This window comes from Camarhynchus parvulus, chromosome 1A, assembly GCF_901933205.1.
Source record: "Camarhynchus parvulus chromosome 1A, STF_HiC, whole genome shotgun sequence".
NCBI lineage: Eukaryota > Metazoa > Chordata > Aves > Passeriformes > Thraupidae > Camarhynchus > Camarhynchus parvulus.
In genome coordinates this window covers 16,706,742-16,733,765 of record NC_044586.1, presented here as the reverse complement: position 1 = coordinate 16,733,765, position 27,024 = coordinate 16,706,742, and the positions used below count along the sequence as shown (strand labels likewise).

Here is a 27,024-nt window from a genome sequence, read left to right as displayed (position 1 = left end):
ATTCCCAGCACTGTTTGTCTACTTCAGTAGATTAAAAGCTGAGTCACATTTTAAGTATTTCTCAGATCTGAATGCAGTGCTTGGGCTGAGTGGGGGATGCACAGGATTTAATTCGAGTTCCCTCATCTTAGCTGAAAAAGCTCTAAATCAGATGGAAACAGCATTCAGGAACAGGGTGAGACAAAAACCATTGGAATTAAAGTTATACAAGTTTGAGGAGGTTTGGGGTTTTGTTTGTTGGTTTGTTTAGTGGCGGGGGAGTCCTTTAAAGAAGTATAGTGGGGAGGAGGTGCGGGTTTTTTTGTTTGGTTTGCTTTTTTTAAATTGGCAGAGCAGCAAGTTTTAGTATAGAATTCTTAGGAGACGGCGGTGGAAGATGACTTTTGTTCTCCATCTGGGTGAGAAAGGTGGAACTTTTGAGACAGACATAAATTGTGGAATCCCTTCAACAGGACCATTTAAATTGCAGAATCCTCTAAATGGGATCACTTTATGCTTGAAAAATTCCAGAGAAAGAACCATTGCAACTAACAACACCATCTGTATTTCCATCTATGGTGGTAAATATTTCAATAAAACTGTGACAACTTTCCAGGTAGATTAAAATGTCTTAAAGGAGATGGTACAAAGCTTTGATAGCAGGAGAGGGCTAATTATCTTTAAACAGGGAAGGGAAAGAGAAAAAAATCCATGGTTAAACAGGAACAGAAAAAACTTATTGATCTAGTAAAAGTATTCTTTAAGGAAACAATTTGGTGACCCTTATGATTTAAAGTGTCACCTCGTATGTTATATGACCACGTTCTTAAGGTTATGACTCGCTCAATTAAGCTCAAATCAAACAGAAAAGAAAGATGACTTAAGCATGTAAATTTAGAGAGAGACTTAGAGGCATGCAGCTAAATTTATCAGCCATCTCTGTGAGCGATCTCTCTAAATAAAAAGTTTGGGAACCAGTCGCTGCTGGTTGCTGATGAACTTTCCATGTTTTTGGCACTTGCCATCCTTAATGGACAAATCTGCAAGTCAAAAGAGGAGGAACTGTATGCAAATCCATCCTAAGGTCTGTTCTTAACAGTGAGTGTTTCTCCCAGAACTTATTTTTGTGTCATGGCGGGTGACTTCCTTGACAGAAATACTGACTGAAGAAATAAATTTGTCAAAGATTTGCAAATAACTGGGAAAAAAAAATTAAAAGGGAAGTCAGAGCAAGGGAGCAGGGGCTTGTAGCGCTGTAGCTCTGTGTCTCTATTTCACCTGCTTGATGTGTCCTACAGTGACTTGTGAACACGGGTAGGAAGAGCAGCACATGCTGGCAGTGCGAGCAAAGTGTGTGCATGTGTGTGCATGTGGGAGACAGAGGGAGCGTGGGGGACAGAAGGGCAGGAAGGGGGGAGTGGATGGACCACTAGAGTGCAAACACAGAGACATTCCTGCAATAAAATACTTGTCTGCTGAGAATCGCAGTCTGGAAGGGATGGTGGTGATTTAACAAAAGAATTCTCTAAAATGTTCCCTGGTGCTAATAATGTTCTTAATAATATGAAGAGATTTTGCCAGGAAGAGGAATAAAACCATCAATTGGATTTGGGAAAAAAAAAAAAAAAAAAATAGGCACAGGATGTTTTTTTAGAGCACACAGAGGGAAAAAGAACCTTTACGACAGTATTGCCATTTTCAAAAAAATGCCTCATTCTCTGAATTTCCCCAGCCAAGCAAGGTTGTTATAAATGGTAGGTAGGGAAAGCAAAGTGTGGCAATAAAGGGGTTAATCCATGAAGCACAGAGCCATCTGGCTGAGCTGGTTTGTTATAATCGAGCAGATTATGTTCACAGGACTCAGAGTTTAAGGCTCCTCTCCCATAGAGCAACTCTCCACAACCCAAGCAGACCAACTTTGGGACTTTGAATGAACATATTTATATCCACCTTTCTCTTCATGTCGACTTTTCTGGAAACATTCACACGGATGCCATGGTTACTCCTACCACGGTAAGGGAAATTTGACATTTTCTAATAGGGTCCTAAGAGGCGGGGGGGGGGGGTAGTCCTTTAAAGAAGTATAATGGGGAGGAGGTGCGGGTCTTGTAAGCAGTAGATGTGTCCCAAATGTTGCCTTTCCTATTGTGCCTCCTCCTTCCCTCACCCCTACTTGCCCGATAGTTTGCTTCAGTCCTGAGGTTCCCCTCTCCTCCTGCTCCTCACGCTGTTCTTCGGGTCCCTGGAAATAAAGTGGTGAAGGAGAAAAGCAAGGTGCTATAGGAAATCTGATTTAAGAGGCAAAAGCAGATGAGACCTTAGGTTTTGTCTTAAGAGGGAGGCCAGCAAGTTCGGATATAACAAAAGGGATTGAAAATCTTGACCATGGTTTGCAAGAACCAGCCTCAGCACACATAGCATGCTTGCCCTCCGGCAAAGTTAGAGCCCGTGACAAGCAAAGCCAAAATTCCCAGTTCCTAGACCTTGCCTGCCACAGGTAACCAGCTTCACTGGAGCTTTCATACTTTGTGTTTATGCCAGACACTGGAAACCCTCTTCATGACCTTTGAATTAATCCTCATTCTCCTCAAACCCAAACACTAAAATCTGTGGGAAGGGCTGGACATCAAAAGATTCCCTGCACATCTGTGTCTAGGTGAAAAAGATACACTCACTCTGTGCTGGAATAGCAGGGAAACTATTCTTACATTGCAGCTCCCAGCGTTTGGTGAGTACCTTCTAGGAATGCAGTAGATAACTAATCAACAGAGATGCACATCTAGAGAGCAAAATAGAAAGCTGTTTCTCATCTAAGCAGCTGAAATGCAGCTTGAAGCGTCAGTTACTGGTGAGTCCTTATGGAGACACCAAACTGCTCTTAGCCAAGAACGGAAAAAGTCCTTGAATGGTTTAGATAGTTTTCTGATCAGTTCTTAATCCTTCATTAAAATAAATGGGAAAGATATATAAAAGCTATAACTATAAATATGCAGTATCTGGAGAGATGGATATTTTGGATTGAATAGGTCTGCTATGTGCACATTGTCTGGTTCCTATATTGCAAAACCAGTTATTTAGAGATGACTCTGTGTGTGTGTGTGTGTGTGTGTGTGTGTGAGGGGTTACTTCTCCCCCTCCCTCCTTTTTAAATAGACAGGGATGTGTATTATTCGGTCCAGAGGATTGTTGTGAGCTACAGTCTTTCAGAAAACACTCTTTGCTCTCAGGCTCATGTGATTTGTTGCATGAGGAGTGCAAATGGTATGTAAAGTTTTGCCTTTGCATTTGTGCCTTCAGGAAAATATCCAGACAAGTAGGAGAGGCACTTTCAGGCGCAGAAATACCTGATATGTGCAAGCTTGCAAGTAGAGAAGTGGCACAAGTAGCACTTATAAATGGGATGCAAGGAAAAGGAAAATCTAATAGTAATAAAAAAGAAAAAAAAAAAGCCTTGCCAGACAAAAGCAGAGCAGCACAGAATGAGAGAATGGAAGAGTTCAGCATGGTCCCAGCTGCTGGTAGTAAAAAGACTGGTCTGAGATACACGTGTAAATACCAGGGACTCTGTGTGTGAGCATGGTGGGGGGACAAAATCCAGGCATGATTGCAGGTGGAGCCAAAACTTGGGGAGAAGTGGAGGTACCAGCAGAGCCAGCAGGGGAGTGCTTTGTGTACATGTTGAAGTATGCAGAACACGTAGGTTTAAGGGGGTTTGGTTTTGTTTGTATTGTTCTGCTGTGGGTTGGAGTGTTTTTCTCTTCATGAAACAAAAAATGAAATGGTGCATATAAAGGTATATAAAAACTGGAGGGAAGGTGTAATACCACAGAAATAAAGTGCTACATGTTCATTGCAGGTGAGACATGCAAAGGTGGTCAGCTTGAAAGAGAAACTGCAGCACATCAACTGGAGAAAGAGGATCTTTGTGGGTGGCAGAAAGTTTAGGAGCTCACAAGAGGAAGTAACACGAGAGAGAGATGGGAAAAGGTACAGGCTGGAGGCTGAGTGAGGATATGAAAGGGACATACAAGGATGGTAGGGTCTGCAAGGGGGAGGTTGAGTATGGAGTGGGACTGGAGGGAGAAAAGTGAAAGCACAAAGGATGTTTGGAGGAGGAGTTAAAATGTGAAGTATTAGCTATTTGGAGAAAGGTATGGAAAATAATCTGCTATATGATGCTTGTGGGGGGCGTCAAAAGGAGACACCTTTGATTCTGTCAAGAAATAGATATGGGCATGTATTTACAAGGAAGGTATCAGAGTATGAAAGGCAAGGCTTGCATGGTGATGGAAACATGTGCCGAGAACAGGAACACAGAGGGAAAAATTGGCTGGATGGAGATAGGGTGTGATGAGGGGATGAGGGAAAAAGGGTCCTGTTAGTATTTGAAGGGGTAACTAATTAGAGATATTTCAGATCAGGCTGAAAGTCTGTTGGAATGTGCTGCCTGCCTGCAAGAGAAAGACAGAACTGGGGGAAAAGCCATGGGGAAGTGGTGAGAGGAAATTCAAGAGAGGGGAAGTCACAGGGGCAGGATGAACTGCAGCAAGGATATAAAGCCATGGCAGGTGTTGAGGAGCATGAGAATGAGGAAAAATTAAGGAATGTAGGAGGCATGAATGAGGACGAAATGAAGACCTATGTTTTCTGTAATGCCTAGGAAAGAGGTGGTTTAGAGGAGATACAGGGCAAGGGCAGAGAGTGAAGGGAAATTTGGGGGTGTGTTTCTTAGTAGGCAAAGAGAGGGAGTGGTGCAAAGGTGCAGTGGTTTGTTCAGCAGAACTGGGGATGCTTCTTTGCTAGGGAGTAGGAGCAACACAGGGAAAGAATAGGCAGTAAGTTACAGGGGAAGCAGCTGGGGCAAGGAACAGCAAGCAAGGAATAATGGGAAGACTGTGGGAGGAGGAGAACATAAACAAAAAGGAGTGATTTTCTGTTACAACAGACGTAACAAATGTGTTTATATCTCTGTGGTAGGTACTGGCTGAGTGAAACAGCAAGAGGGAATGGAACAAATGTGCTGGTGGAGAAATGGCTAAAGACATAAAGGGGTGGGAGGAGAAGGAATGGGAGGAAAAACTACCTGGAGGGCTGTATAAGCCACATGGCTGTGCTGAGGCCAAAAGTAAAGTGTGAAGTGTGTGGGGAGGTGAGTGGAGTTGGGAGCTGTAGGGCATGAGGTGGAAGTAGATGGGAATGACAGTTCCAGTTATGAGGGGTGAGGAGCTCAGTGTGGGTTGACACACAGCAGTGTGAGAGTGAGGAAGGGACCTGTCAGGCTGTGCCTGCTTGCAAGGGCTGTGCAAGGGAAGGTGAAGGGAGGGAAAAGTAGTGTCTGATAAGAGAGATTTGTGTACACAGCATGCTCAAAGGAAATGAGGGAAGTACAGGTGATAATTGCAGACCTGGGTGTGGGGTATGGGAGAAGGAAAACCACTTATGGGGGAAGGAAGAGTGATGAGGAATGAGAAAAAGTTTATGAAGGCTTAAGGCATCTCTCATTATCTGCCTCTTGCTGTGAGGGAGTTTAAGTGTGCAAGGACCCCTAGGTGCATGCAGTGCAACAGGAGAGTAGATTGGGAGTTCAGTGCAAGGGCGCAGGTAAATCCATACAGACCTTGGTGATAGGCACATGAATACATGGAATGCACAAGGGACAGGGGTGGATATGTTCTGTGGGTGCTGTGCTTATGGGACTGGCAGAGTTGTAGGTGATGAGGACAATCCAGGAAGAAGCTGAAACCCCTGAGGGGTGTGTAAGAGCCCTGTGTCGCTGTAAGAGATGAATACCTGTGTGGAAGTCCCAAAGAGCCACCCAGGAGGCCATGCTGACATGCAGGGTGGCTACCAGAGGCTAAGTGGAGCATCACGTGTCCACTGTGTTTGTGGCACAGCTCTCCATGTCGAAATCACTTACGTAAGACCAGCACCAGGGGTGAGTTTCGTGAGTGCTAGGAAAGCAATGTTTGCATTGAGAAGGAGGGTAGGAAAGGATGACTAACCAGGAAAATGGTTTGGTGCATGAGTAGCAATAGGACCTGACATGCTCTAAATGTACCTGCCTTCTGCATGACTTGCACAGCAGGCAGGCTCTCTCTAGAGGTTTTTTGCACACTTTTTGTGAAGAAGTGCTGAATAATCCTTAGAAAATCCCAGTAGATTTACTATGATATTTAAACCAGTTTCATTCAGAAGCATACCAACATACCTTATTTTCATACGTTAAAACCTCTGAATACTGCTCCTGGCACAAAGGGCAGAAGGGTTTCTCTGGGACAAGTTAACAGGGCTCTTGGATGAACAACCATTGGACTGAAGCACACAGAAGGACTACAGATGTCAGTCGAAGGAAAGAGGAAAGCACTGGCTTTCTCCATGGCTTGAAGCCGTGCTGGAGTAATGTGCACTTGGTTGAGGGTTAAAAACATAAGATACATCTTGGGTGTCAGAGAGAAGTACTAGGAACTTATTTCCCTTTGAAACAATTGCATTTATTGACAACAGCTGCTCTTCAAATCTTGTCTAAAAACACCTTCAAATTGTGTGGCTCGCCTAGGACTTTGGGTTCTTCTATACAGAGTAGGGAAGTGCCTGTTTCCACCCATAGCAGGGGTAGCTGGTGAGAAGATTGTGAGTAATCTTGTGGAACTTGCACTGGAAGAAGTCAGTCTGATCACACAGAACCTCTAAACTTAAAGGTTGAAGCCTCTGAACCCAGACCTTAAATAACACCAGTCCCATGGACCATGGTTCGTAGATCCCTTTTCTGTTCATTGCAAGGACAAATTCCTGCTAAAATAAAAGCAAGCAGCCTGTGAAATGATAAGCAATTAGTGTTCATGCAGCCATAGGTTGTGTTGGGAACCCACTGTCCCATATTTTACACTGGTTTCCCACTGCAGAGTACAGCTCAAGCTCCCCAGCAGGATAATTTTTCCTGACAGTTTTTGCAGCTGGTTGCAGTCTGCAGGAAGGACCTTTCTTCTCTGCTGGGAGTGAACTTCCCACCATGGCAGGCTGTGGGTGGAGGGAATGGTGAAGCAGTTGTCCATGAGGAGGAGATGCAGTCTCAGACACTGGGATTCAGATGGGCTGATACCACACAGCCTGCTCAGCCCACTGCCACCAGTGTTCCCCTGACCTCTGACCACTCTGCTCCCTGCACTAGGAAAATCAAAATCAGTGGCATCAACCTGTCATCTGGCTGAGAGAAGAGAAAGGGATTGATGGGTTGTGGCAGGGAAGGGAACAAAGCAAAAGTGAACAAGCTGTGCTCAGTGTGGAGAACGTGGGGCATTTGTGCCTGCCTGCATCCTTTGCAGCCATGACACCGCCAGAGAAATCTGCTTGTAAGGGACTGGAACATATGGGTATCCATGCAGATGTTTGACTGGCCATGTGTGTGTCTCCTGGTGGTGTGCAGGAGCAGCCAGTTGGAAGGGCTGATGGAGGGGGATGGCAGCTGTTGCTGTGTGGGAGACTCTCCATGCATCTGTCACTGAGGGATGGGGGGATCAGTCACTTTCTGAGGGGACAGATGGGATGTGCATGTGAAGAGAGAAGTGCTAAGGGTGGATATGGAGTAGTTTCAAGGTTGTGAAATGAGTCCGAGGAGCAACATCCACAGCTATGCTCCTGATTGTATCATAAGCCTTAAGTCCATAGGGGAAGGGGAGTCCTCTACAGGAAACCTCGAGGGAAATTGCACTTCCCAAGGAACTAGAAAAACCTCACTCAAGCATGCTGTTCAGTTCAGAGTCTCCTTCTCTCCTTCACACAGTACAAGCAAGCCAGGAAAGGTGGCCCTTTCCTTCAGAGCAGCAAGCACTTGAAAGATCATAGCAGGACCATATACTCCTCCCTCTCTGATCTTTCCCTGCCTCTGTCTCCTCTCCATTTCTTCACACACATGAGGAAGAGTCTTTCCCAGCTTAGCCTCTGGGTTTGTGTGTGGAATTCCCACCTGAGGGAATGTGTGACTGAGCTGCCGTGTCGGGGAAGGCTGTGTGTCTGTGCATGTCAAAACAGAATTTGCTGGTTGTCATCTCAGGCCCATAGAAGGAGCCTGGTGGTTGCATTTCAAGGCACACAGGAAGGATGGCCGGCTGTTCCACGTTTCCATCAGGCAGAGTAGGAGTCGCAGCTTGTGTGGCCGTGAAAATCCGCGTATTCTGCGGAGCAAAGTCCACTTATCTATTAAATAACTTATCTGGATTATCTGTTAAAAAAAACATATACCAGAGGTGATGAAAACACTCTGGAAGGATTGCAACCCACAGGGTAAGATTTGCGGCAACTTCTCCAGCATTTCCAATGCGCATGTTGCCCATAAGGGAACCACAGCAATAAACGTGCTTCTTCTCAGTTGCTCTTTCATACATTCCAGCAATAAATTTCTGTATTTTGAGTCTGACCCTGCTATAGATTTTACATGTTTAATCATACAATAGCTGAGTTAGCATGTGAGAATCTAGTTAATTCAAAAATATATATTTCTAAGCATTGCCTCACAAAAAATTCAACCACGTTTGCCAAAAATCTGAATCTATACAGTCAGAGGTAACTCGAAGGGAACTGTAGAGCTGCAGAAGGAAGAAGTATTTTGTATCTACATGAATTCAGGTTCTGAGTGTTCTAAGCCCATCCACTTCTTTTGAAAAGCTCTGTGGTTAGACAAGTTTTAATACAACATCCTCTCTAGTGAATTCTGCTTCACCCAGGAGATAGACACAGTTGCAAGACAAAATCAGCTTCTGTCCCCTCCAGAGATGGCATTTGGGCAGTATTTGGTTTCTGCTCCAAACCAAGATGAGATACTTTTAGCCTTTACTTGCCAAATATAGACCTCATAAATCTGATGGAGACCAAACAACAGAGTTGTTAAGAGGGAAACATCATTTCATGTGCTGAGGGACCTTTCCTGGATTTGTACATTTAAAAGTTAAAAAATATTTATCTACTTCAGTGTTTTCAGCTCCTGTGAGAGGTAAAACAATTTCGTCCACTCATTTCTCAAACAATTTGCACAGTCAGATTTTACATGACTGGCTTTCCAAATGGATGTTGCAGACAACTCCATAACATTAAAAAAATCTTCCTGAAAAGGTGTTTTTTCTTTGCTGTTTATCCATATTTGCCTGTTGTCCCACTTAGATCCCCTAACATCTTGACCAACTTTCCTTCTTTGTTACTGTTTGCTAAAGATATCCCTCATATATTTTAGTTAAGCTGTCCTTTGTTTAAGCTCATTCTTTTCTTACAGGGTTAATATGATTTTTTTTTCTCTAAGCATTTCCTTCAATTTCTTAATTATGTTTTTTCAGTTTTCTGACTTCCCTCAATTTCATCCAAAACTTTGTGGCACTAAGGCATTCAGGAATGAAAGTGATGTTTCAAAACCAGGAGACCTCTTTCCTCTGTTTGCCTGCCTTCTGCAATCACACTGACTTTTTGCACTCACTATTTTTCTCTTTTGTGTCTCCCTTCTACTGCAAAATAACTTAGTCTAATAAATCCAGCACTAATTCCTTGTTTAAATCATGACTAATTTTCAGTATTATACCTTTCCAACTTTCTCCCTAACATTTAATTCAGTTGCTCTGAATTGATTTTTCCTGGACATATTATCTTAGACCTTTCTCCTCTGAATCTGTTATTTTCTGCATTTTTCTAACAAACCTCTGTCCTTCTATGTAGCGCTTTCTTCTATCCTTTCCATCCTTTCTATCCATTTGCAGCCTGTTCCTTCTCCCATTTCATGTTTCTTCAGCTCTACTCTTTAACTCTTTCAGATTGAGATGATTTTTGAGGTCCCTTCCAACCCAAACCATTCTATGTTTCTATGATTTCTACAGAGTAAAACTCTTTATTATAGAGATGAAACCATCTCATCATATAGGGGCACCTTTAGGAAATACTGCCTCAATATGTCTTTCTTCCTAGATATGTTCCAGATATAACTAGAACAAAGTATTTATTTATTTATACAAAATATATACAAAATGTATGCATTAATTAATCTGGGTAGAGACTTTTTTTCTGCTCAGAGAAAATGTCTGTGTTCAAACTGCCTTTCTGTGTTCCTGTGATGTCCAAACTGCCTTTTTAAGTCTTTAACTCAGGAAATGTGTTTAGTTTTCCTTTTGAAAGACAAACCATCACAAGCTCTGAGAAAAGAGAAACAATCTAAATACTACTGCAAGATGAGTTTGGGGAGGAGTTGTTGTTGTTGTTGTTGTTTTACTAAAACAAAATGAAAATAAACAAAAGCTTCATGGAGTTAAATGTTGCCCTGAGAAGCTAAAGCTGCTTTTCACATCTGCTAGGATAGTGGTCTCCCTTGGAAAAGTTTGAGTTTTGGGGATACAGAAGTGGTTTAAAATCCAGTGATTTTTTTCCTGTCTTTCTTCTAGTAGGAAATCTTCCTGTCAATTTTTTTTCCCCCAGAGGTTCTCATTTGCCTCATTCCTCTGAAATAAAAGCTGATTAATTTTCAGCGTCATCTGTTTTTTGAACCACTGTTATCAAATCTTATTAATTGAGTTGTCCTTTGATGAGTTCATTTTTTTCCCTCAATCTTTCTTTACACCTCTGGTTCAGACTGTGCCTTTCCTGACTCTGGTTTGACACCAGCACTTCCACTGATTCCAATGTATTTCTGATTAACACAGGATCAAGGCAAACATGGAAAAAACCCACCTGACTGCAGGTCAAATTCTACTCTCAGTTGCACACAGGAAATCTTACTAATATTTGTGAGGCTGTTACTTTGAATTTGTCTCTTAGGGTTTGTTTGGGGGGATTTTCTAAACCATGAATGCACATCCAAAGCATTTTAGTATGTTGAACCATAGAAATCAGAGAAGGGGAGGGAATATGCCTATATTTGGTAAGTGGTATTTTGATTGGAAAAATTGCAACAAATACCTTCTTTTTGTTGTTGTTGGAATTTGTCAGTTCCTCAGACACCAAGCATTCCCCACTTGTTCTAATAAATCTCAACTAAGTCTCTGTGGACACCAAAGTTTGAAAACCTTTGCTCAAAACCCTGTGTCCTTGTTGACTCATCCACCAGCCATCCACAGACCAGGGAATTGGTACTTGGAGCTACAAGGACAAAGCCAGTGAAGCACATTAACCTAGAGAAAACAAGGGCATAATGCTTCTACCTCACAGGGGACTCGGGCTCAGGAGGCAAAGAGAAATTCCTCAGCACTGGAGAATTAAATCCCACAAAATTCATCTCTAGTACAGTCTAATATCTCCTAATACGGTCTGTCTCAGCCAGCCAGATAGAATATTCTTCAAAGCTCTGTCATGTCTAATTTTAAATTCATCAAGTGACTGGGCTTCTACCAGTCCACTTAAAATTTTCATACCATCCCCCATCCAGCTTGAGTGCCAATCATTACTACAGGATTGAGTGCTTTCCCATGGACAAGTTGTTAGCAACAACACAGTCCTGGGTGGCAGTAGGACAGCTGGCAAGAGACCATTTTAGACGAGTGGTTTGGCTTCAATGTTATTTTTTCTTTAGTTAAATTCTAGCGGTTACCGTTTTGTGATGGAATTCCTTGAGGAAAAAGTGAAAATAAAATGTGTCGTTGTTGAAAGTAAAAGAAATACTTTATATAAATAGCCTGTTCTTGGAGAACAGCTCTTTCTCAAAAGAAAGGTTGCACTGGTGAGGCCACACCTGAGTCCTGGGCCTAATTTTGGGGCCCTCATTACAAGAAAGATATTGAGGGACTGGAGCATGTCCAGAGAAGGGAATGGAGCTGCAGAAGGGTCTGGAGCACCAGGAAGGGCTGAGGGAGCTGGGGGGGCTCAGCCTGGAGAAAAGGAGGCTCAGGGGGGCCCTTCTGGCTCTGCACAACTCCCTGACAGGAGGGGACAGCTGGGGGGATCAGGCTCTGCTCCCAGGGAACAAGGGACAGGATGAGAGGAAATTGTCTCAAGCTGCGCCAGGGGAGATTCAGGTTGGACATCAGGAGGAAATTCTTCATGGAAAAGGTGGTCATGCATTGGAAGGGGCTGCCCAGAGAGGTGGTGAATCCCCATCCCTGCAGGTCTCCAAGGGACGATTGGACCTGTCACTCGGTGCTCTAGGCTGGGTGACAAGGTAGTGTTTGGTCACAGGCTGGACTCGATGTGGACTTGATGATCTGGAGGTTTTTTCCAACCTCAATAATTTTGTGGTTCTCTAAAAAGCTCAGTACCATCTCCTCAAGATGGTGGGTATGTCTGTAGCCTGGCAGCAACCTGGACAGTGTTTCAGGAGGTAACTCCATACAAATTACCAGGCTTGCACCTTCCCTCATGGAGAGTCTCCAGATTCCAATCTATTAGCAAAACTGCACCAGGATAACCAACCTTATTTCTACTTGGATAGCCACGCAAAGCTCTCCAGGGACACCCAAAGACACCCTGCAGGCTGCTGTTAAGACATCCTGCTGTGTAAAGCAGCTCTGGTGGAGCAGCAGAGACAGCAGTGTATGAGCCGGCACACCTCCAGGGTGAGCACAGAGGACAGTCCCTTGCTCTGCCAGGTCAATGTAAACACCCTGAGGCTCCTCTCAGGTATCCAGACTGCTTGGTGAGGCACATGAACCAAGCTACAGCCTTTTTCCAGCTGCTTTTAGGCCAATATGATCCTTTAGGATGACTGGAATCAGAAATCTTCCTGGTCCTCTACAGGAATCACAGAATGGTTTGGGTTGGAAGGGACCTTAAAAATCATCCAATTCCAAACCCCCCTGCCATGGGCAGGGACTCCTTCCACTAGCCCAGTTTGCTCAGAGCCCTATCCAACCTGGCCTTGGACACTTCCAGGGATGGGGCAGCCACAACTTCTCAGGGCAACATGTGCCACGGCCTCACCAACCTCACAGGGAACAATTTCTTCCTAATATCTAACCTACATTTCCCTTTTCAGTTTGAAGTCATTCTCCCTTGCCCTGCCACTACAGCTACTGATGACAAGTCCCCCTCCAGCTTCCCTGTATCCCCTTCAGATACTGGAAGGTTCTGTGAGGTCTCCACATCCTTCTCCTCCCTAGGCTGAACAGCTCCAGCTATCCCAGCCCGTCTCCATAGGCAAAGTGCTCCAGTCCTCTTATCAACTTTGTGGCCTCCTCTAGACTTGCTCCAACAGTTCCATGTCCTTCTTCTGTTGGGGGCACCAGAACTGGACGCAAAATTCCAGGTGGGGTCTTACCAGAGCAGAGTACACATGGGCACCACAACCTTCCTTCAGACGGGTCTGTAAAATCAATTATTTTCATTTTTATTCATAAACATTCTAAATATTTATGCCTATTTAGGGAGACTTGTTTATTCCAATTGATTTCTGAATTTTCTTCTGAATATTCTTGATTCTTGCTAACTCTGGAGATAACCAACTTAACAGAGGCCTAATTCTGACCCCACTTACATGGAAGAAGCCTAATGTAGCCCCAGGGAATAAGTTCATCTTGAGGCAGTAAAAATTTAGACCAGAGTCAAGACCTGAGAACTCAACAGAGAAACTATTGCCAATAGCCAGGGGAATGAGAGTGGTTCTGTCTGCAAAAAATTTAAAAAAAGGTTTTCTTAATGTAGGAACAGTTTTCCAACTGTAAACTAGCAAAGCTTTATCCTAAATTCTGCTCTGACCTTTCAAAAATTATCTAATCACAGTCTGATACTGTTCTTGCTTGTTTGTTTGCTTCCTTGCTTGTTTTCTCCTTCTTTTTACAAGATGGTGTTGGTGTGGTGAGTCCAGCTCTCTCAATTTTTCCATCCATGAAATTTTCATCCAGATGAATTATGACAGACCAAATCTGAAAAATGAAACTTGGCATCCTACCTTTGATCTGAGGCAAATAATCGTAGGTGCCATTGCCAGCCTTCTGCAGTAATGTGGTCCAGAGCAAAGGACTTGAAAAGAACCTCATAGATACTTCTAAAAGCCATAAAATGTTTTAGCAATTTTGGGTTTTCCTCCCTTTTCCTTACTGAAAAGGAACAGATGGGAACAGAAGTAAACTATGCCATCTGGAAAGACTGAAGGATCAGTATGAAAAGAGCCAGGTGTCAAGTTTGTTCATCACCAGCCCAGTTTTGTCAATTATCAATATCAAAACCTTGACTCAACAAAGGCTGAATTACACTAAGGATGAATGATTTTGCAAAGCCATTTTTTCTGTAGCTTTTTGCACCTAATTGTTCAGCTATCTTGAAAACCCCAGTTCTGAACAGAAAAAGGAAAGAGATTCATTTGAAGTTTTACTTCTTATGCCACAGGAAATTGTCTGCCTTGGTCTTTCCTACCTTCCAATGAACACTGCAGTCTGGATTCCACTTAAAGTCCATTAACTCTGTCAAAACCTTTTAAAACTATGCTAAATTGAATTTATATATAGGTAATTTGGACCTTGTTCTTATAACAGTTTAAAATGGAAATGTAGCACCTTTGGATGGGAAATCTGATGCACAGAAATCATTATAGTAATGTTTGGTCTCTGGAGAGTGTCTGAATCACAGACTTTTTTGCTTTAAATATTGGAAATTATGATTTCCATAATGTGTAAATATAATATATATATATATGAGCATGTATATATGTGCACTAACTGTAAGCAGAACAAGACTGAAGATGCCTTGCTCTTTATTTGAGTAGATTTTCTTTTTTAAACCATGTTTTATTTACATTTCATTTATGAGATTTCACAGCACCTTCGGTTTTAATCTTATTATTAATTGGCTATTCCTGCTTTGGGCTTGATATTGAGGGACATTTGAGCAAATAATTTCCCATCTGCATACCAAGGAGGCTGATAATACAGTTCCCAAAAAATACAAATAGGGTATCTGGAGTGATAGGGCAAGGGAAAATGGCTCCACACTGAAAAGGAAAATGTAGGTTAGATATTAGGAAGAAATTGTTCCCTGTGAGGTTGGTGAGGCCCCTGCACAGGTTGCCCAGAGAAGCTGTGGCTGTCCCATCCCTGGAAGTGTCCAAGGCCAGTTTGGATGGGGCTCTGAGCAACCTGGGCTAGTGGAAGATGTCTCTGCCCATGGCAGGGGGATGGAATGAGATCATCTTCAAAATCCCTTCCAATCCAAATAATTCTCTGGTTCCTTGACTCTCATATATCTACATACATACGTAGATACATATAGATATGTGTGTGTGTGTGTATAAAGTTATCCAAGAGTTCCAATCAATATTTATTTTCTTCAGACATGGACACAGACTGAGTTTCTTGATAAACATCCTCAGCCTTCTTTTGACATCTTTTGCAGAATTTTGCTTCTTTTTTGCAAAACAAGTCTTTCCAAAAGCTGGAGCTGCATAAACTGGTACTGTTTTTCCACGCATGATGCAATCCTTGATGCTTCTTTTAAAAGTTGGCTCTGATTGCCTTTGTCAAATTTTACCTGTAGTCTTCAATTATCTCCTGTGCCTGCATATTCCTATGAGTTTGTGGTTTGGTAACCTTGTCAGCTGTGATTGTCTTCTGTTTTTCCTCCAAAACATGCAATTTGTTTTGCTTCTGCTGTGCAACCTGGCAATTTTTCCTCTTTTTTATTTCTCTAAATATAAATCAGGAGTTTGTAGTATTCTTTTTTTTTCCCTTCAGTTTGATGTCTCTGTACCCCAGCGTCATCTGAGTAGATGATGTCCACAAGCTCCTCTAAAAATTCCTGAAAAATATTCAAATATGTTCTGTAAAAAAAGGTTTCTCCCAAATTTTTTTCATCTTTATATAATGCTGACACCTTTCAAAATTTCTTTACCACTGTCTTTCTCTTCTTCTCCTGATACCATGATAATGAAATAAATCTTTGACCTCTGACCAAGCCCCCAAAACCAAGCCCCCAGTTATTGCTGCTTATGTAATTTTTCAATGCATTCCTTATTTTTGTGAGAAGGCAAATTCCTGTCGGAATCCCTTCTGTTTGACTTCAGGAAAGGTTGGGCTCTTTGAGGACCTTTGGCGTCTCTATTTTCTCATCATCATCTTTCTTCTCTTCATGCTTTACATATGATCTTCTTTTGCTCATTTTTCTCCTTCTATAATGCACTGTGCCTTGGTGAGGGTTAGACAGAACTACGACAAAAAAAAAAAAATGGAATTAAGGGAAAAGGCATCCCTGCATTCCTCTTTCAAAAAGACTGAAAGTGAAACCATCTTTAATGGTTAAAATCAAGGTTGGATTTTTTTTCAAAGTTCTTTTGAGGCACAGAAAAATAATTATTTTATCGGACTTCTGCACTGCATCTCCATCTACTTAACAGATGATGATTTAACATTTTTTTTTACTTGCATTCCCATTTCATGAAAAACATTTCATACCTCTGACCCTTGCTATGTTCCCTCCTAGATGTTTGTACAGATTTAGCACAATGGTTGTGTCTTCACCTCAAAATTCCTTCTTCACAATCAAAACTGTGTCAGCATTTCTTCAAACTTGCTTCTTTTGCTCTTGACAATATCTAATTTCCTTGCAATAAAAGTTTTTCTTCATGTAAAAAATAATTATTAAAAAGCCCCGCAACAAGGAAGAAACCCCAAACTTTAATCTACAGCCTAAAATGTGAATTTAAAGCAAGTTAAAAGGAAGGGATGTTACAGATCATCTTGTCCCAACCCCCTGCCATGGGCAGGGACACCTTCTGCTATCCCAGGGTGCTCAGAGCCCCATCCAGCCTGGCCTTGGGTGCTACCAGGGATGAAGCAGCCACAGCTTCTCTGGGCAACCTGTGCCAGGGCCTCACCACCCTCACAGGGAACAATTTCTTCCTAAAATCCAATCTAAACCTGCTGTCTGTCAGTGTGAAGCCATTTTCCCCTTGTCCTGTCACTCCAGGCCCTTGTCAAGAGTCTCTCTCCATCCTTCCGGTAGGCTCCTGCATCTCCGGGAAGGCCACAATGAAGTCACTTCTCCAGGCTGAACAACCCCCAGTTCTAAAGCAATAACCGCATGGCTAAAGAATATTTCTGTTCTAACAAATATTTTCATATCTATTTTCTTATCATACCTAGTTTTTAACATTTATTTAGAAGAAACTGGGAGCCAGACCGGACTGTCTCTATGACGGGGAATTGTGGAAGAGCAGACACGTCTTATTTATTTAAATTTTTGTGTCTTCTGATGGTTACTTGCCCTAAAATAATTTGAAGACAACTTTCCTTTCTATTTCAGAAGGAAGATCAATCTGTTGTCCAGTTTAATTTTAGTTATTGCATGTTGCAGTGAGGGAAGCACTCTTTCACAGTGTAAACCTGTGATCTTCAGTGCTGACAGCCCAGTTTGTAAAGTCCTTCTACTCAGTGCCTCTGTAAACCCAGCAAACTCGAAGGTTTATAGTTAAGCCTTGATACTGGAAAAGAAATGCAATTATCTGAGTTGCTGATCAGTTCAGCTGTTTCAGAGGGATCAGCAGTCCCTCAGAGCTAAAATCATGCTATTGGAGAGGAGTGGAACCAAAGCTTCCCCACAACATGCTGGAACTTGCACTTGCATGGAGCTTTAACTGAGTAAATTCCTTTCCTCAGCTGATTGTAGAAGGATGTGCATCTGAAAAATGCAGCCCTTCTCACTGGGCATGGTTATGTGGGGCTTTTTCCCCCCCCAAAAAATGTCCTGCATTTTTATTGGGTGAGAATCTTCAAGTCATGCGCAGAAGATACCAGGTGACTGACAGCTAGAGCTCACCACAGAAAAATCCCTTAAAATTCTTTAAAAATAATTGGACCAGCTTTACCATGTGTGTTTGAATTGCCAGGTTGTACTAGGAACAACTCACCAGGATATGTGTTTTCATTTTGAACCCTTGCTCTGCAGATATCTCAGGGTGGGAATTTGTCAGGCAGTGGTCTGCCCATGTCACAATGAAATCACACCCAAACCAGTTTGAATGAATGCTCTAAGGAAAATTCCTTGAGCTGTAATTAGTAATGCATTGCTAGAACCCAGGTACTGCACATTCAAATACTCCTCCCCTGGCTTTTATTAGTAATACATTGCTAAACTCCAGCACAGCCCTCTGACATCCATTCAGTTGTTTATTCTCTCATTCATTCCCTTTTTCTTCTGTTTTGGGGAGCAAGTAGATTTCTTTATATTTTTCCATTTATACACTCAGCTCTTGGGGTATAAGCTGATTTCCTCAGATGAACAGAACATTTCTGAGGGATTTCAGTTGAAACAAACTTCATTTTACATGGATCAGGTGCAAAGTGATGTTTTGGCCTCTGTCTCCAAAGCATCACAATATAAATTTTGTGGACACATTGATACAAACTATCTTTCTATTTACACATAAATTTCTTTTATGTTGACCTATGGAGTTTCAGCTTATAGGTGATGCATCTGCTTAAAACAAAAAATAAGTACAGTTTGAGAGAATAGAAATATTTTTTCATTAACAGAAAAAAAAAAAAACCAACACATTTTGCTAGTAATCAGTCCCATTTTTGGTTTGCTTTCCATAATCACTACTTCAAGCTCATGAAGGAATGAGGGAATTTTAAGGGAATTTTGTACTTTGATCTGAGGGTGGTTATCGTAAATTTGTAAAAATAAGTATGGGGGCATCTTGGAAGTGGAGGGACCTGGAAAGGATGGGACAAACCCATTCCACCCTTTTAGCAGTGCAGCCTGACATTTTGGGATATCCAGCCAAGCAAGGAATACAGTGATCAGGACGAAGCACCAAAAGAGGCACATGGCAAAACTGCTCCCCTTTTCTAAGAGGGGACCCTGCAGATCTTTGAGGATGCAGGAATCTTTGCTGGCAGCAGCTATTAGGAGCTCAAAGAAGAGGGAAAGGAGGATGAAGGGTTGCGAAAACAGGCTCCAAAATGTCTTGCTGTGACTCTGACCAAGTGCTTACAACAAACTGTCCAGGAGTAAGTTCCAGCTCAAAAAAAGCAGTTGCTTTGTGGAGGTTATTTGGCATGTCTGCCTGAATAACAAATACACTGGAGTGGTGGCAGAGCTGTCACAATTCACTTAAAACTAATTCTCAAAGCTGAATTTCACCCTTACAGAGACCCAGCCTCAAGCTCCTCTTCCTCTTAGGGCCTATTTTATCAAGAGCTCAGCCTTAGTCCAGCCTATTCCCCAGTCCTGTAACAGAGTGAGCTTCAGACAGAAGGAAAAAGGGGAATGCACTGAATATTTTAATATTTTTGACATATTCATTCAGTTCCCCACACCTTAATGCTCTGCATTGATCCACTGACATCTGGGCCATGTGTGGTGATGCCAGCAGTTTCTAAATTTGTGCAAATACCCATGAAACATGACTTGTTATGCATAGCTTGGCAGTTCAATCTGGAGAGTCTGCCAAAAGGAGACAGGAGCCTTATCAGAAGGAGACAGGAAATTCTCAAGCAAATTTGGAAGTTGACTTTTGAGTTAGGAGTGTTGACAGGCGCAGATCCCTCTGTCTGGCAATTATCAATTCTTCTCCTAACTACAGGGAAAATCCAAGTACCTCAAATTTTGACTGAGCAGCAGGTGTGCCCAAGACCTGCTCCTCCAGAGCCATTCTATTTTTGCAGTGCTGGTTCTGCCCTCAGTCCAAATGTGCAAGGGTCACATTTCCCTGCTCCAGAGATCTCAGAGCAGCTTCTGTTCCTTATTAAGATTTCCACCCAAACATGGTAGAAGTTTCTAAGCATGTCTGACAAAACTATGGCATTTTCAAAATGTGAGTGCAACACTTAATCTGGGTTTAAAACCTCGCCTAGGAAATGTGAGAGGTGCTTCTGCAAGTCAGTAGGTTGATTCCCTGTCAGGTGTGTGTGGGTTTTTTTCTTTTTCTCAGTCATACATCACTTGGCTCTGCCAAGTAGGAGTAGGATCGGACACAAGGTGAATGACAAATTCTCTTGAAGTGGAAAACTTGCTTGATTTTCCACTAAATTATTCTGTCCCTATTGGCAGTTTGCTATTTCCACAGACTTGGCTCATAAATATTGGATGTCTGCCTAGCTGGGAAATTGCATTTCCATTTTCAACACCTGCTATGTGCTAGACTTCTATGAGAGAGCTTAGCTGATACTTTGCAAAGAGGGGGAGATTACAGTTAGTGTTTTTACCTGTTAGTGTTTTTAAAATGTGCTCAATTCTCACCCCAGTTTTACTTTTCCAAGGAAACTCCAGTTTCCTATGAATTACGAAGTATTGGTGAGATTCTTACGAGATTTTTTGCTGTTCTTACACCAACATATCTCATGCAGGCATAGAAGATTCTGTGTTCTTCCCTTATAAACCCAGGCTTGGATATTCCTGACTGATATCTCCCTCCACACACAGCTTTCACAGTGTGTTTGTTAAGGAGTGTTTAGGCAGAGGCAATGTTTGCATTTCATGGCACTGTATGTATAGAGGCCACAGAGAATTCAGCAGCTCCACTGAGGTGTTGTGTAAACAGAGGATATTTATGAAAATTGTAATTATACACGGTTGTGTAGAATTATTCAGGGAAGCTTGGAAACCATCGTTGCATATTTTGTTTACCAGATCTCAATAACTATTTTAGTAAGATAGACAGGCTCAGGGCTAAATGCATTCTCTGACAGGCAGGCAAACCTAGATTTCTGCCCGTACCTAGCATGGGTACAGAATCAGTGTCATATTCTGGGTTTTTCTTACACAATGAGCCATAAGTGAGCAAAAGAAGGAAAAAAGTTTAGGAAAAAACTTAAGCCAGTTGTTTTGGTGGTAGGTTTTGGGGATTTTTTAATATCTGTTACCTTTTGCTGTCCAGTGAGTTTGCAACGACAATGGATTCAGAAATAGGCATTAACACAAAACTTGAAATAACATATCACAGTATTTGTCTGCAAGTTTTGTCATCTATTGACCATAAATTTGCAAGTACATTTTTGTACATGAAGCACACTTCCCTCTCCTCCTGCAGCAGCCCTGGGAATCTCATAGAGTAAAAGATCCAGTCAAGAAACTCACACAGAATCATAAATTAAGAGATCACCATTTTCCTATTCAAAAACTCTTCCCTGTAAATAAATGTCTGTTTATCCTGTCCTCAGCAGCCTCTAGTGATGAAAACTGCATGTTTTCTAAGCAAGCTCTTGCTGTTAGAAGGACACCCACTACCTGCGTGGTTCTTCAGCCAAGCAGTTCTTATCTCGCTGCACTGTCATGTTAAGAGGGACAAAAATTTGTTCTGGCCACTTGAGCTCATGGGGTTTTGGCTCATATCTTAATATTCTCTCATAAAACCATCACTTAGAAAGCAAGGTACAAGTGCAGGTCTCATTCTGTAGCAAGGCTATATTAGTAACAGGATTTTACTGGAAAATTAAGACATGTTTCCTGAACAGGTCATTGAGGGTTTCCTGAATCTTAGGATCTCTTACTTTCAGTTGCACCATTCAGCTTCATCCTCAGGTTGAAGCACTTGTGGTCCCTCTCCATTTTTTCCATTTTTGGTATCACTGGAACCAACAGCACCATGCAAAGCCTCATCTGTTGCTTCTTACAACTGCATCATGTAGGCAAGGTTCCTCCTCCATCTGGTACAACCATGAGAAATAGAAGGATAGAGTTCAAATGACTGATTAGCAAAGTGGCAGGAGATTCTTGTACTTGATGCATTTGTTGCTATAGCCTTCAAGTATGGGTTTAGCTTACAGCTGGCGGAAGAATAAAGATGAAAATGCAATTTCCTGCCTCTCATACTGAGTGGAATACACCTGGGAGTGAATAGGACTAGGGAACACAATTGTCTGGAGTCCCTGAAATGGAGGCTGGGTGTTACATGAGTTTTGCTGCTTTTCATAGGAGCACATTTATCTGCTGTGTTCTTTCCTCTGGGCTCTGCTAAAGGTTATCACAATCCTAGCTTTTATGCTAGTTTCAAACATTTATGCATTAATCAGCAGAGATATGGCACTGAAGCTTTCCTTGAAATGTCAGCATATTTACTGTCCTGCATGACATATATATATATCATTACTGAATGTTGATAAGAACAAACAAGAAGGAAATACTTAACAAACAATCACTATACTTAGCATGTGATTTATAGGCTTAAAATGGAGTCCATATGCTAGTGGTGGGAACCTTGTGAGCTGCATGTGCAATATTGTGCTCTGCATCAGCACTTAAAAATGAAAAATTAAACATCACCTCCATTTACTTGGGCTAGAATGAATATCTGCAGTGCTTTATGAATTACTGAGGTGTGCTTACGTGCCAAACTAAAAGCAAACTAAAAAAAAAAAACAAAAAACTAAAGACCTACAAGAAAACTCCTCTCTCCACTTGACAAGACTTTTTGAGTCAGAGACCAACATGTGCTCATGCCATTACAGTATGGAGAAGGCACAACAGAGCGTTGCAGAGTACATGAAAGCAAATTAATTCACTAGGAAAGTCCTTTGCAGGTCACTCCTGGAAGGCAAAGAAAGTGATCTCCATGTTCAGCTCTCTCCAAAATAATCACCCAGCAGCATTTCAGAAGATTAAGTGGTCTCAGAAGGAGGTGGAACCAACAGAAAAACTTTCCAGTGTCAGACTTTCATCTGTGACAGCTCAAACTGGGAATTTAACACATGATAGGACTGAAGGAGAGGAGTGGAGAGTTTTCATACAAAAGGAAAGCACAAACAGAGAGAACCTGCCTTCAGAGAAAGCAAAAAGTATTATTTCTTTTCTGACCAGTCTGAAAGCAAAGACACTAGAACTCTATATATCAATCCAGATGAAGTTAGTGAAGAGACTCCCAAGTATTTTGGTGGATTTTGGGGTTATACTGAACTTTTGATGTTTCATGGACAGGCTGCTGGCATGTGGGTCAGAGGGATCAGGTCCAGTCCATCTTACTCCAGAAATTAGGCAAACAGTTGATGACAGACCTAGGGGTTCATATTAAAAAAATAGGTCACGTCAAAAAAAAAAAAAATAGGTAGGCTTTTGGGATGCTGACAATTTCCTTGCTCTCTCCCCTTTCCAAGGCCTGTGAACTGGCAGGCAGGCTCAGAGCAAGGTAAAATGTTGAGGCAGATAGGAATCAAGAACAAGCTATGCTGGCTAGTGCTTGGGGAGACAAGAAGCATCTCTGAGATGGAGTGTTTACAGAAAAAATCCCACAGCTCATATTTGTATTATGCATTTATAAATTCCTGGAACTCAATTTTATAGGGTTTTTGATTAATGACTGTGCTGCAGTCCAGCTCCAAGCCTATTGTACTTACTGTACTGGAACTGAGCAAGACGTGCACAAGCCAAACATGAGCACTACTACTGGACTGTGATTTAAAGGTGGTTATTTGCTCAAAGGCATTGCTGGGGTGACTCTGCTTATTGTACACATAGAGATCAAAGTTAAAGCAGGGCCCCTCAGCAGCCTTCTTAAAATCAGAGTCAGGGATGTGTTTGTCTCAGATACCTCCAGAGTAGAAGAGGTGAAGAACAATGAAAAGTGCTTGTGATTTCCCCAACACCTTTACAGCAAAGCAGGTGCAGAGGTTGTTGATGCATGGATTATGCAGTAATCAGCAGATTTATCTCTGCTGATTAATGCAGAGCTTGTTGATATATGGATGGATTCTTATAATTATATATTTATGTCACTTCCATCACAGTATCTTCCAGGAGCACGGCCATGTGCTTCATTTCCTTGTGCTGGTCATGCATGCCAAGTGTTCCCACAGTGTGGTATTTGACATTAGTGCTTTTTCTCCCACACTTCAAAGAAGACATCTGTGGTTATGGCTGGCAAATGCCAATTTAATTGTTGATTATCATGGTAATGTAGTCAAAGCAGTCTCATTCTGCTGAGGTGGGAGTCACTTCATTAAATACAGTCCTTATGGCTATTAGGGTGTGTGAGGCGAAATGGGATGCCTCTAATTTATTGGTGTGCCAACTGGAGTCAAATGAAGGCAATGTGAAAAAACAACAACAACAACAAAAAACCCCACCCAAAACTGGATGAGAAACCTGAAGATTTGCCAGCATAGAGAGAAACTTCTACAGACCACAGCATGGCCTGTGGTCTTCCCAGACAGTTCAGCTTTCAACTGCAAGGTGGCATCACTTTAGAAGGTGAAATATCAATTTAATCCCAGAGCTGGGATGTGGGAACAGAATCCTTGGCATATTTCACCCAGCCTCCTCCAATCACTTCTGGCAGGAAATAAAGCAAAAGATTGATAATCATTGTTGATAATGCAAATGTTTAGAAATATGATGTGCCCTTTGAAAACATAGGATCCGGGCAATTAAATCTGTTCCATCTCTCTTTTTTCTGAGTGTAGCATAAATTTGAAGCTCCATGTCTCTTCTTCCATGCACTGCATAACAACAACAACAAAAAGGAGCCCACTCACCCCTACACACAGAGTAAATCCTGGAAAACTGAATTTTCAGGTAAAATTAATACTGGAAAATTGTTTCTAAGGAAGAGTTTCTGCTCTAGGGATTTGGCTTTGTGTTTATAAAAACAAGAAACAGTTGCAATGATGCTGGTTTACTAAACAGTCCCAGACCAAAGAAAAATATTAGGAGGTATAAAGTTGCTGAAATTAATTTAATTACACTTATGCAATGTAATGGGCTTAATATGAAGAGAAGCTTAATCTGATTTTAATGAAAATGTCACTAGTTTTTATGACTGCTTGCACTCGGATGAACATCCTTTATTTTTAAATATAAGTATTATGCATAGGTAATTAGAATTACCTATGTATAATACTCATATTTAACAATAAAGGCAGAATTACATCCATTTTTTTTATTGGGTTCCTTCATTACTCATCCTCAATTAACTTCATTTTTTCTTAGGTCTTCTTATTTCCTTCAAGCTTTGCAAAGCATAGTGGTTGTGATTTCCCACTCAGGGCAGTATTTTGAAAGATAAACTGTGTGGAGCAACTCATGTGTTTCCTTTCAAAGAAAACTTTAATTCATGTCTGTTGAAGTCCTTGCTTCCAGATGGTTCAAATATAAAGCAGCATTTTTTCTTGCCGTGCCACACTGTGATGGTTCAGTCATAATCAGGGGCTGTCAAGCAAATGGGACCCTGATATGTTATTTAAGAAGTCCCTGCTGCACGATAAGTGCCAAGTGGGTCAGCCACCAGTCAGACACTGCAGCAGACAGTCAAGCTCCAACAGGAGTGACAGACAGTCATAAAGTTGCCATTTTCACGGGAGAATTCTGGTTAAAAAAATATAAAAAATTACAATCCCAGTACATTAACCGTGGAGGAAAAAAAAAAAGAGGTGATTTAAAGAGGAAAGGAAAAGATGTTGAAAGTGTGTTCATATATCTACAGACTGTCAAGATTTTGGATTCATACACATTTCCAGGCTTTCAAAGCAGGAATGATTTGAGGTTGCATATTTGAAAGTACCAGAAGTTAGAGTTTAGCTTGAGAAGGCAGAAGAACATTCACACTGGACATTTCAGGTTCACAAACTGGTGATCTGTGCCACCTTGGATGCCACATCTGGGCATATTGGGGAGCACAAGGTGGAAGAGGCACAAGTAATCTCATTCCTCACCTCCCAGAATTTAGGTGTCCTCGACACAGCATTGAGATGAATGATGTGAAGAGATGAGAGCCCCCCTGCTTGGTCTCACTGTGGGTTTGGTGGGTTTGGGGGATAAATTCCAGCCTCCAGTATCTTAACATTTGGTATTACTGAAAACATGAAGGATTAGGAAATACCAGAGGGATTGTGTATTTTCATCCTGACTCATTAAGTAACTCTGAGTAAGCATTCCCAAAGGGTTCCCCAGCGTTTCTCACAGCTTTATCAGTCCAATTCCATCTCTCCAAAAAGAGACAGACAGACAGACAGATTGCCACTAGCTTCTTGTGGAGCTGGACTGGTCCTGAAATGTGCTGCATGCAGGATAGACAGCTGTTTGCTTAGAAGCACGGAAATAGCTAAAATCATATGAGAAAGTGCGTGGAGGCTCATTAATTAGAATTTATTTTTTGAGTAGTATTCATTTGATGGTTCATGTTTCTGGCTGTCAGAATACATACCAGTGATGAATAGAAAAGTCATAAAAGATTGAGGAAAACACAGGATCACAGGCTCTGATTATGTCATGCAAGCTGTGTGACGGGAGAACAAGGATATTCTGCTTTTGGGATCAGTGAAACTATGACTACTTAACACTTTTCATACTTATAATTTACTTCTCTATGTCCATTTTTAGGGTGATAAGTTTCTTTTTCACTGACATACTTTAGGAACAAGATACAATTTTTATGCTTTCCTGTGTGAGTTATTGTGAAAAAGGGAGGAGAGGACTTGCTGAAACATTGCAGTGATTCCATCCCTAACTAAGGGACATATTTTTTTGCAGAACAAAATTATCAGCGAAAGGTAATTCTACATAGACTGCATGTGCTAAACCCCTTAGTGTTCCAATTTATCTCTGTAGGGAATAAAAAACTGGATTCTCTTCTTTATCAATCCCACATTCCAGGGAAGCTGCATCTTTGACAAACGACGTAGGAGCAGGACTTTTCCAGCTGGTAGATGCACTGGTCCCATTAATATTCCTCAAACACCTATCCTGTCTAAAACTGTTGAACCATTTTCTAAAGCTATCAAAGGATGGGGGCTTTAAAGTCATTGTCACTTCCCAGAGTGTTATAGAGTTCTTTGGTTATTCATTCTGAAAGCTGCAAAGGCAGCAAAGCATCCTTGTCAACTGAGGAGGTGAGCACTTCTATCAGAGTTCAGAAATCCTTCCCATCATACTGGTTTTCCCCCTTTTTTTTCTGGAGGGGGTGATTCACTGAAAGGAACTGAACATATTTATGTTCTCTCTTGAACTACGATCTCATCCTGAGCCATCGCTGTGAGGTTTTACATGTAGGAGGGGGAGATCCACAAAAAACCTTCATTACTATGATCACCCCAAATGTTTTCACACTGATAACAGAGGGAGTCAGCACACAAGGTTTCTATGGTTACTCATGCCCATGTAAACACTTCCAGGGATTTAAGAGTGTCACTTTTTTTTTAACTGAAATTGCTTCTGCATGGACTTATG

General features: G+C 41.7%; 1 protein-coding gene across 1 annotated transcript in view; it reads left to right on the top strand.

Annotated features, from left to right (window-relative positions):
* Positions 1 to 1,722: 1,722 nt before the first annotated feature.
* The window catches only part of NTF3 (neurotrophin 3), a 49,518-nt gene continuing 24,216 nt past the window's right edge, over positions 1,723 to 27,024 (top strand). Inside the window, exon 1 of the mRNA XM_030960494.1 lies at positions 1,723 to 1,992. Within this exon, the coding sequence (XP_030816354.1) occupies positions 1,975 to 1,992 (18 nt within the window). The 5' untranslated portion in view covers positions 1,723 to 1,974. The remainder of the gene's footprint in view (positions 1,993 to 27,024) is intronic.